The sequence below is a fragment of the Morone saxatilis genome, unplaced genomic scaffold (genome assembly GCF_004916995.1).
Source record: "Morone saxatilis isolate NCDOM2014 unplaced genomic scaffold, NCSU_SB_2.0 Contig10, whole genome shotgun sequence".
NCBI classification, from domain to species: domain Eukaryota; kingdom Metazoa; phylum Chordata; class Actinopteri; family Moronidae; genus Morone; species Morone saxatilis.
Genome location: NW_023339652.1, coordinates 18,779,831 through 18,790,474, shown reverse-complemented (window position 1 = coordinate 18,790,474; position 10,644 = coordinate 18,779,831). Strand labels below are relative to the sequence as shown.

Sequence of the window (10,644 nt, the reverse complement as noted above, 5' to 3'; positions counted from 1 at the left end):
CAAGTACAGGTCCATTTATCATTTTCTGGCTCCGTCTCCTCAAAGTCAATGGTTGTTTGGTTAGATGGTACCATGTTATGTTAATTTGGATAATTTTACCATTGAAGTCATAGATCGAGTCATTTTTAAGTCACAAAATATTGGCTTTGTTCTACAACTGTCAACGTTGCCTTATAAACCAGTCTTGGTGAAGGTCTTCTAACACACTGCAATTACTATGCATTTATATTATTATTAAGTGAGTTGATTTGAAACTGTCAATAACAATAAATCTTGTGTAATCATCATAGAGAACAAAACCTGTGTGGAAACAGATTTTGAGGGTTCAAGCAGCATTGCCAAAAGGTTTAAGTGTAAACCTTTTGACTGAACTGCATACTGCTGCACTAGTGTGTTTCATTCAAAGGCACCTAGATAACAAATACATAAAACTAACATTTTTTTGTTCTAGATGGAAGATCTTCTACCTTCTTTGTAAGGACCTGCATGGGCTTTGTTTACTTCTAGCATATAAAAACATTGTTTCTACCATTGTGAACATAATAAGGTAAAATGTTATATTACGTTGCTTGTAATAAGTGTTATCTAACAGGTAACAAGGGCCTTATGAGATGCTTATTAAGATTAATGTATTTTAGTAAGAAAATAAAATGTAAATAATGGCATCATAAACACGTGTATTGTATAAGACATTTATAAGCTTTTATATGAAACTTATAACAGTTTAAAACCTTTACTAAGCTTTTGTTATTGCTTTCTTAATATTTCTACATACATAATTATACATTTATTATCAGTTAACGAATGCACATACTCACATTTAACTAATGCACAAAGAGTGAATTTTATTATGCACGTAGTTAACTATGCTTTCTGGGGGTACCACATCTGAAGTTGGAACAATGCCTATTATGGTTAAAAAAAACTTAATTATGCATTATTGTGTGTTAGTAAGACTATGTTGATAATGGCATCATAAACACCTAATTTGTTAGTGTATAAGACATTTATAAGCACTTATAACATAATTATCAGCACAGCAGTCTATAGACTTAACAGTTTGTAAACTGCTGTGAATCTTCTGTTGTTGCTTTATTAAATTGTTAGATACTTTATTTTGCATTTATTAGCAGTTAACCAATGCTTTTGCACTTCCGCACAAGAAAGGATAACATGCAGCAAAGGGCTGGATTTAAACCCAAGTTTCTGCAGCAAGGACTGGTGCGTGCACTCTAACTGGTGAACTATCAGGGTGGCCCATACTTTTTGCAGCTACTGGATCTGTAGTGAGACCAGTGCCTCATAGTTACATTGTAATGCCCTTGATAACTTAACAGTTAACTATAAATTTTAATAAAATGTGACAGAAAAATTAAAAGTGGGTACAATGTTTTAGCTATGTAGCACAAAAACACACTATAATACAGCTTTCCATTATTTTCACATAAATGGCAGCCACAAAGATAATGTATTTTACTAACGTTCTTAGATAGTCTATTTAGATAGATAGTCTATTTTACAAATAATAATGTAATCATAAATAATTTTTTACAATAATAATAAACATTTATGTAAACATTTATGATACTATTAGTAACATGTACATAGTCTAATTAACATATATTAATGTTAATAAGCATCTCACAAGACCTTTATTACCCATTAACTAACGCTTATCGCAAGCACCTAAATATGTTTATGAAGTGTTACCCATAAGAGCATCTGTTATATGTGGGTAAATGGTTATAGATCCTACCGTAGATTTCTTCTATGAGCTATAATAACGCATGACACATGCCTGCCATTAGTGAGAATTCTCCCTATGGTTACCACACTTTCTTTTAATTTGCCTAGGCTGTAATCTCCATCTACTCTGAGTGTTTTCATCTACTAAAGGACTTTCAACAGCTTGAACGTAATCAAAGAGTTTCTCTCTCTTCTTTGTGTCTCTGGATAAGGAAATTCAATTAGCTTAATTGGCCTGGATATTATGCTCTGTAATGTGATGTAAGCATCAGTGTCGACAAACTTCACAGGGCACTTTAGAAGAACCTCGCTAATTAGAGCAATAACTTTAATCCAAATGTTTTACCTCAACATTCCAGATTATTCTAAATTGAAATCCAGGTAATTAGTTGAAACAACCCAGGAGGAGATAGCTGGCAACCCTTCTTGAAAGCTGCTGATGGCAACATATAAATGATGCGGTGGTTTTTCTCTCGTTCCATGTTTGACACATGACAGTACCAAAATAGAAAATCTACTTTTCCCTCTGACAAGATGAAAGCCTGTTGTGTTTTTGGAACTGAACAAAAGATGGATTTGAGAAATGCGTGAAGATCTCATTTGAATAGGAAATTTCAACCCTGCAACTGAGGCTCTTCACTTTGAGGTTTTGTAAGCTCTCTTTCATCGGAACGAAACTGAAAAGGGCATTTTACAAGCAGCAGAGACAACAAACTGAGGAAATGATTGCACTTTAGATCAATCATATATCATAGGCTGCAACATGCTCTGCTGGTTAGGGTAATGGACAGGGAACAGGCTCTTTCTGGCGGCTGGTTTGCATCTAATGCTGTGCCCTTGAGCTAGATATTTAACTTGCTTGAGCAAACACAGTGACTTATAAATGGATATGTAAAGTGTGAAGGTGTAAACTTTCTTGAGATATAAATCTCAGTCCAACAACTATTGAAATAACAACCAGACCTGTACGAATGAGAGAAAAAAACACACACCACACTCACTGGTAACACAATAAAACTGTATTACATTTGTGCTTAAAATTATTACAATTACAGTATACAGTATTTACAAGCGTTGTCCTAAAAATAAACATCTCATGCTGGATGACACATAAAAAGAAATCATTGTACAATAGCAAGCAAAAATGAATATTTCTTTTATGTACACCCACAATTTACCAATTAAAGAAGGGTTTTTTTCTTTTCCAGCTACGGAATGTTGCTGAGCATTGTTGCACATGCTCAGAGGCTGATATTTAATGCTTAAAGATCAATGGTTTGTTTTCCTCTCAACAGAAAAGGACGTAACGCCTCTGCAGCAGGGAGCCATCCTGACCCAGGTGACCAGGTCTTAGGGTGACTGACTTGCTGCAGAGAGCAGTTAACTAAATCCAAAGCCTTGCTGAAAATGACACGTAAGCCAACAGTGATTGAGAAATCATCGACAGGGTTCAAGTATCAGCATATCAAAGAATGCCAAATTTTGGACAACAGGTGAATGTTTATCAAATAAATAGTGTACAAAAAGTAATCAACCCCACCACCCCAACCGATCCCTGCCCTACAACCGCTACTACAACCTGCCTTCATGAGCCATTCCCCCCACATTTCAGTTTTACCAGTGTGAAAGCAACTGTCTCCAGCAAAAAAGAGCAGAGTCTGGAGTCACAGTCCAAACCTGGGGTGCCCAAACTTACTGAAAGTATCTCTGACGAAATGCATTTCAAGAACTGTCACCCCATGAAAGACAGTCTCGCAAAGCAAGGAGTTTGTGCGTCTGGTCCATAATGTTTACAGCTGCATTTAATAATTTTTTGGCCAATTGGGGGCAGTAGTACAAGCTGAAAACATGTCATGTGACACACTGTATTATTACCTTATAAGCAAACAGTTAGCAGCATTAGCATGTCATAGAGTGCTGCAGGGATGATTGATTTATGTGGGCCAACCCAGAAGTTAGCATCGCCCTGGTTCCTTGGATTTTGGATTGTTGCAGAAAATAACACCACTTTTATGATTTTTGAAGCATTAATGCCATTGCCAGAAGTAAAAAGCTAACGTTAGGCCATAAACAAACTCTATCATGGTCACGACTCCAACGTTACCACAACTAAACTCCAAAGTTTGAGTTAGAATAGTTTGCGAGAGTGGCAGTATAAACACAACAAGGCTGTAAAGGTGGACTAGAGTCAGTCAGTAAGTTTTAATTTAGCCGCCTTTTTAAGACACCGAAAATCTTCAAAATTCCCAGGTGGGGTATTTACTATTTTATGTCGTAGATCAAAATGTGAAAATCTCTTTTTTGTGTTTGTGTTAAATGGAAACCTTATTTCAGACATCTAACCAAACACCCATTGACTTTGAGGAGAAGGAGCCAGAAGTGCTACAATGCTAACTAATTTCTGGGTTTTGGACAAATTTTTGGAGCGTTTTTTCCAGGTGTGAAAGCGTCCGTTTTTTTTTTATGATGAACGGAAGTCCAACATTCACTTTCCTTTTAGCTCTGAGCCGCTAAATGCTTTCTTCACCAGCTTGTTGCTAACTGCTGTTTGGTGCAAAGTAGTCATAAACTTAAGCTGTATATCACTTAGTGTAAAATGGTAGGCCTAAGGCCATAACAGATGATTGAAGTAATTTCTGTTTTTTAAATTTAAATTTGACGGAATTTTACTCAAACTGGGACCTGGCAACTGCCACCCTTCTAGATCTGCCCCTGATCATAATGGTGTGATTATATGTCACTTTTATCTTTCAACCATCTTCAAAATACGGTTGTATTTTTAACATAGACGAACCTAGCACATAGCATCTATGTACAGGAAAGGAGGAAGTTGACTGAGGTTCCAACCAAGACTTGTTCAACGGTTATTGGAGCACAGATCAAAGGGGATGGGACTTAAGAGGGGTCAATTTTTTAATTTTTTAAAACTATATGGACCAGACCAAGCCTTGTGAGACTGCGAAACTGAAGTCCTCGACCTAAAGAGGGATCCACATGCTTATACACACACACACACACACACACAACAAATCAGTCATCCGCATTATTTTTGCCACTCTTCAGTTTACATTCACTGTGTATAATCTTATATCATACAGTAAAAAGGTCTTTATTTTAAAATTACATTGATTGACAATACCTCAGTGTATTTTAGATTCAAGTAGAAGAGCTGAACTGTGCAGTCAGGTGGGACGCTGTCTGTACCTGTCAGATACGATGAGGCAAGACTGCTTTTGGGTGGGTTAACTTTTTTTTCTCTTTAAACAACCAGGACCTGCTGTTGGTTAGAAATTGCTCTGAGGCAGGTGGTTGTTGGCCAGGAGGAAAGAGGCAGCATCCGTAAGTCACAAACAAAGAAATGGACAAACTATTTTTTTTCGTACTTGTAGTTTGTTGTAGGCTTCCAGGGCCTTTTCCTGCCACACCGGCGTCTCTATGGCTATTCTGTACAGCAGTGTGTCCCCTCCCAGGGAGGCTTGCTTAGTTATGTACATGTGGGGTACAGGAGCTGGACAGGAGGCAATAGTGCTTTTTGTGATTACAAGCTCTCCCTCAGTCTCTTTCTCCCACTCCTCCTCTTCCTCCTCCTTGTCCTTCTTGTCGGCCTACGTGGGTCAGCGGACCTGGGGAGCGTAGCCCTCCTTCATCAGCCCCTCTTCATAGTCTGTCTGGCACAGGATCATGTTGTTTTTCAGGAAAAACTTGTCTCCCACACAAAACCTGCAGCACACAAAGAGACAGAGGAAGGGAGGGGTTTACATAAGCATCAAAGGAAGAATCTCATCATTAGTACGGAGCTTGAGGCTAGCAGGCCTAGCCAGCTACACTGCTAGCTTCCTGAATATAGTGTAAAATCTCTACTCTAGCTACCCCCCCAACCCCCACCCCCATGTGCAGACAAGGAGTTCTCCTCTCCTCTAGGAAAACAGTCAACTCAATTACAAGGGGGGAGGGGGGATATGCAGGATTTAAGGGGTGGGTGTTGGATAGAGTGGAGGGGGGGCTTTGGTGTATACGAATGGAATTATCTCTGTTTCAGGCAGGGGTTCCTTTCCACCTGCAGCTGTTACAGAAACCCCCACCGACCTCGGCAGCCCTGTCTTGCTCCAGCCAGGGGGGGCCACAGTTACGCTTGACCTTTAAGCACAGCGCCAAGTGGAGATTATGTTGAACGCATAAGGGCAGTAACTCTAGCTGTATTGTCCTGAGGGCCGCTTATCTCCCACAATGTGCAGGTTGGACAAGGTCGGCAAGCAGCAGTGCCAGTGTTTACCAGGGGGGTAGTAGAGCTGGTGTGTGGGGGAGAGTGGGGACAGTGAGCCTCGCCTCCTTTGACTTCCCTGAATGTTAAGACTGCTGAGTTCAATGCTGGGAGCTGCACACAGCAGATGGAGTTCAGGTACCCGACAAGCTTGGGCTGTCCGCAGCATTTATTCAGGGCTGCAGGGCAGATTGAAAGTATGATTTGTTACATCCATTTGGGTCCAATTAGCAGGATTCAAATACACTGTAGGTACTGGCACAAAATAGAGAGTGTGAGAATGATATGTTTCTGGAAATAAAGGCAAATGTTCTGAGGAAGAGCTGACACTTGTTTTTGAGTGAAACAAAGCTGAACACTCTGATGGAGTTTTTTGAATTCATGAACATTTCAGTGATGGATGAAATGAGTCTGTCAGTCACACAACAGTATGCACAATAGATGACTCCAAGTTGATCTCGCCAACTTTCTCAGTGCTGTAGGGAATGAATTAACAGCCCTTGATGAACCATTCTTGGAAGAATCAGAAACCAGTGTGTAGGATTTAGTAGCATTTAGCCAGTTGCAGAACACAACTCCCTCGCTTTACCCTACCTTTCCAAGTGCAAAGGGGAAAACAACATACAAAAATCAGTATTTGGTTTGTCCACTGTGCGCTACTGTAGAAAACATGGCAGTTCAACATGGGATGTAAAGCAACCCACTCCTTCTGTAGTTAAAACGGCTCATTCTAAGGTAACAAAAACACAACAATTACTCTTTTCAAGTAATTACTTGAAAAGAGTAATCTCTTCAAGCTATGAGAACTATGAAAACATAGTTGTGGATATTATATTCAATTTCTGCCAATAAATCCTCATAAATGTTAGAAACTGGACTTTTAAGGCCAAGGTCACTTACTTAAAAGACGGAAAGGCAGACTTTGAACATAAACAGGATTTTGAGGGTTGCTTTGAAAATGTAATCTGATACGATTACTACTTGTAATGTAATTTAGTCAGTAAGATAATCCAAGTATCTCAATATTATATCCATTACTTTGGGATTACCTGAGAACCAGATAGGGCGGCTGTGGCTTGATGAAGAGCGTTTTTGATTCGATCCCCGGCTCCTACTGCCACATCGAAGTATCCTTGAGCAAGATACTGAACCCCAAATTGTGAATGTGTATGAATGCGTTAGTTCCTGTTTGATGGGCTTTGCACCCCTGCAGAAACTCTGAGGACACCCTCGGGATTGTGGACCCCCTGTTGACTCCCACTATACAAAAACTAACCCACAATATCCCAGATATGGCAGCTGCCATCTTTTGCCACTAGGAGCCAGAGTCTGCGCAGTATTGAACAGGGTTGTTGCCATAGTATTGATGTCCTGCCCATACACCTGGCCGACTCAATCGCGGGCAGGGCTCAGCTGTCAATCATGGCATGAAACCCCCCTTTTTATAGCTTCAAAATGACAGAAATCATCTTTGGGAAAAATATATTTGACTTGTACTGTGATTGTTTTGAATTGGGCCATCTGCTAACATGGAAGGAGCGGGCTTTATGACCTCTACTGCAGTCAGCCACCAGCGGGCTTTTTTTTGTTTCACTTTTGGAGAGCTGTCATGTGGTCCATTTTTATGTCGACGATGATGAATTATAAAACTGCTCTTTCTGAAACTGAACAGCATTTATCCCATGAGCCAGCAACTCAAAATTAGCATATGGAAAAGTTTAGGCTTCATTACAGTTTTTCTCTTACACATCTATTGTGGTCAATACCTGGATTCTCACTCATATTTATTACCAAACTAAACACAGACAACTAGTTTCCATTCATCTGGGCTGCTGGACACAGTGATTAGGCAGCAGAGCTTCATGTAATGGTGTCACCCCCTCTAATAAAAATGTCCCGTATATCCCACAATCTATTAGCATCTGTCTTTACTGGCACCAAGTGCACTCCCACTTTAACTTTATCTGCCTTTATTTTTTTACACACTATTTCAACTAGCAGTCTTCCCTCTCCTCCTCCTCATCCTGCTCCTCCTCCTCCTCACTCTCCTCACTCAGCTCTTATCCCTGCCCTCCACTTATTTCACACGACCAAATTGTTTCTGCTCGGTAAAATGTCAACAGCATATGTGACATCTGTGCACCAATTATGATGGGGATATTACACTGGGCACATCACAGGCGTGTCTAATAAAGGACCTTGTGTTGACCTAGTATTTCTACTTTCTTAAAAACAATTGCACACTACATCTTCAACGTAGCTTTATCTGTTACATAATGCTAATATATTAGTTTGCTGCTGCTACTTTCAACAAAAAAAATCATATTAGCTAGTTTTATGTTGGTCATTATTAATGTAATAAATAAGGATTAAATTTGACTGTTTTAGCTTAAGCAGTAAAACCTATAATGAAGCCGGATCCACCCTTATTTTAAGAGCTGATCACACTCTTTAAACCATAGTCCAACATTGAGTGGAGAATTATTGTGATCCACTGCACTTTAAAGATACACTTGTGGAAGAAACACTGAATAATTGTAAATAACCAGATAAAAAGGTAAGGCATATCTTTTTAACTTAGTTTCAACTTAAACTGACAGTTTCTGTCAATGATCAAGAAAATATGTCAATTTAAAGGCGGATAGTTAATTCTGTAAATAGGCTTACAATAACCCGCACAGCTGAGAAATCCTGAAATTCAGATTTTTCACACTTACTTTTTTTCTCCATGGATGGAGCTATTTTTCTGGCTCTGGCAAGAAGGGACATCCCCAAAATTGTTTTTATCTCACCTGCTCAAAGAATGTAAGATACGGGCAGTAATTCAGAGTTCTGTTATTCCCAGTTGTAACATCCCAGCCCTGTCTATGTTGGCAGGCTTTTCACCCACAGTGTGGTTATTTGAAGCAAGTATATACAGGTTTGACACTAGTTCATTTAAAACCAACCTGGTCTCATTACCAAGGATGCTGTAGTGAGGCACCCGCCATCAAAGTCAGGTGACATAAAGAACGAGAAATCCTGCATGTAGAGTGGTGGGGTGGATGGACTACCCAAATCTGCTTTACTCATATCAACGTGTGTGCATATCTAGTGGTGAAGTTGCAGATTGCAACCAACTGAACACCGTTTGCGTCTGTATTTGACGACCTGGCAATGAGAACAGGCTCTAAAGTGTAAGAGAAACTATGATGGCCACAAAGCTTGTGAAAAATGTGAAAGTCCCCATCTACACCCAGTGTTTGGTTAGGGCTGCTGTAGAAACATGGTGTTTCAACATGGCGGACTCAGTACAAGGTGACCAATGACATGGAGCAGACCCTTGCATTTCCAGAAATGATGCTAGAGGGATACCTACGGAGTCATATTTTGAACTGGCCACTAAAAAAGCAGCAGTATTTGACGAGCTGGGAGTGAGAACGTGTTGAAATTGGTGTTAAATTAGATTGGGAGCTGGTAACTGTCAAGACCATAGCATATGGTTCACATCATCTTCACACTCAAACCATTGAGAGTGCCCTTTATGGAAATCTCTGCTTTCATTGTTTCGTTTCTCCAGGTTCAGGTTTTGTCACCCATCTGTAACACATTTTACTGTGTAAGCTCAATACTCAATAGCTAGCTATAGTGCAACCTTCTTCTGTTATTACATGTTGTATTCATGTTATCGTGTGCAATCCTATCATGATTTCTAACTTTAAAGTCAGTCTCTCTCTCTCTCTCTCTCGACTGCCTTCACTTTCTTCCCTCCGTCTTGCTTCCTTTGCTTAGAGGTGACTGTGACTAATGAGTCTTTAGAGACCTCTTGTTGTAGGAGGAAGAGAAAGAATGGCTTCCACAGGCACACACTTAAAAGATGTATTGCGATGCCAGCAATTTACCTCGGAGGCCCGTGTTAACTAGAGTATTCACTTTCCACTCAAATGAAGAAGCAGGGAGATTGTCAAAGAGAAAAAATAGTCTCAACTGCACAAAATCTAATTACAGTTAGGATGCATACAGGTTCAGAAACACTTGGCCCTATGACACTGATGCTTAATTGTAACAGCATGTTGTAAATCTTCTCTGGCAGATTGCTGCTGGGCAATCAGACAGCAACAGTGTAATTTTTCTTTGGGGAATGTAATGTAGAGAATATAATTTCACACCTGGAAAGGAGGAGATTGACATTTTTTATGTATTTTGTCTCCATCGTTGGTGCTAAACGATTGCTGTGTTCTAAAATGCTTTAGTCCTTTAGTTTTTCTTTCTCCATCTATGATGCTCAGCACTCACATATGTCAGGTTGAGACATACATGAAACTGAAACTTCAAAATGTTGGGCTGTTGCCCTTGCCTCTAATTTTATTTTATTTTAAGTCAACTTGTCCTAGTGACAACATCTATTTCAAAAGGACACATGAATACTTTTTGTTGGGCCACTTTCAAGTGTCAGCAGGCATTTAGCTGAGTCCTATTTTAAATGCTGCCTCACATTTCCTGTCCATACACCGATCAGCCATAACATTATGACCTGACTGGTCACCCTGGTGGTCATAATGTGATGCACTGTGTGTTCTGACACCTTTCTATGGGAACCAGCATTAACTTTTCAATCAGTTTGAGCTACAGTAGCTACAGTAGCTGGCCCATGTGGT

At 39.7% G+C, this 10,644-nt stretch overlaps 1 protein-coding gene across 1 annotated transcript in view; it reads right to left on the bottom strand.

Moving 5' to 3' along the window:
* Window positions 1-2,853: 2,853 nt before the first annotated feature.
* Window positions 2,854-10,644, bottom strand: part of lmo3 (LIM domain only 3) — a 47,604-nt gene continuing 39,813 nt past the window's right edge. Inside the window, exon 4 of the mRNA XM_035675145.1 lies at window positions 2,854-5,466. Coding sequence (XP_035531038.1) covers window positions 5,361-5,466 — 106 coding nt within the window. The 3' untranslated portion in view covers window positions 2,854-5,360. The remainder of the gene's footprint in view (window positions 5,467-10,644) is intronic.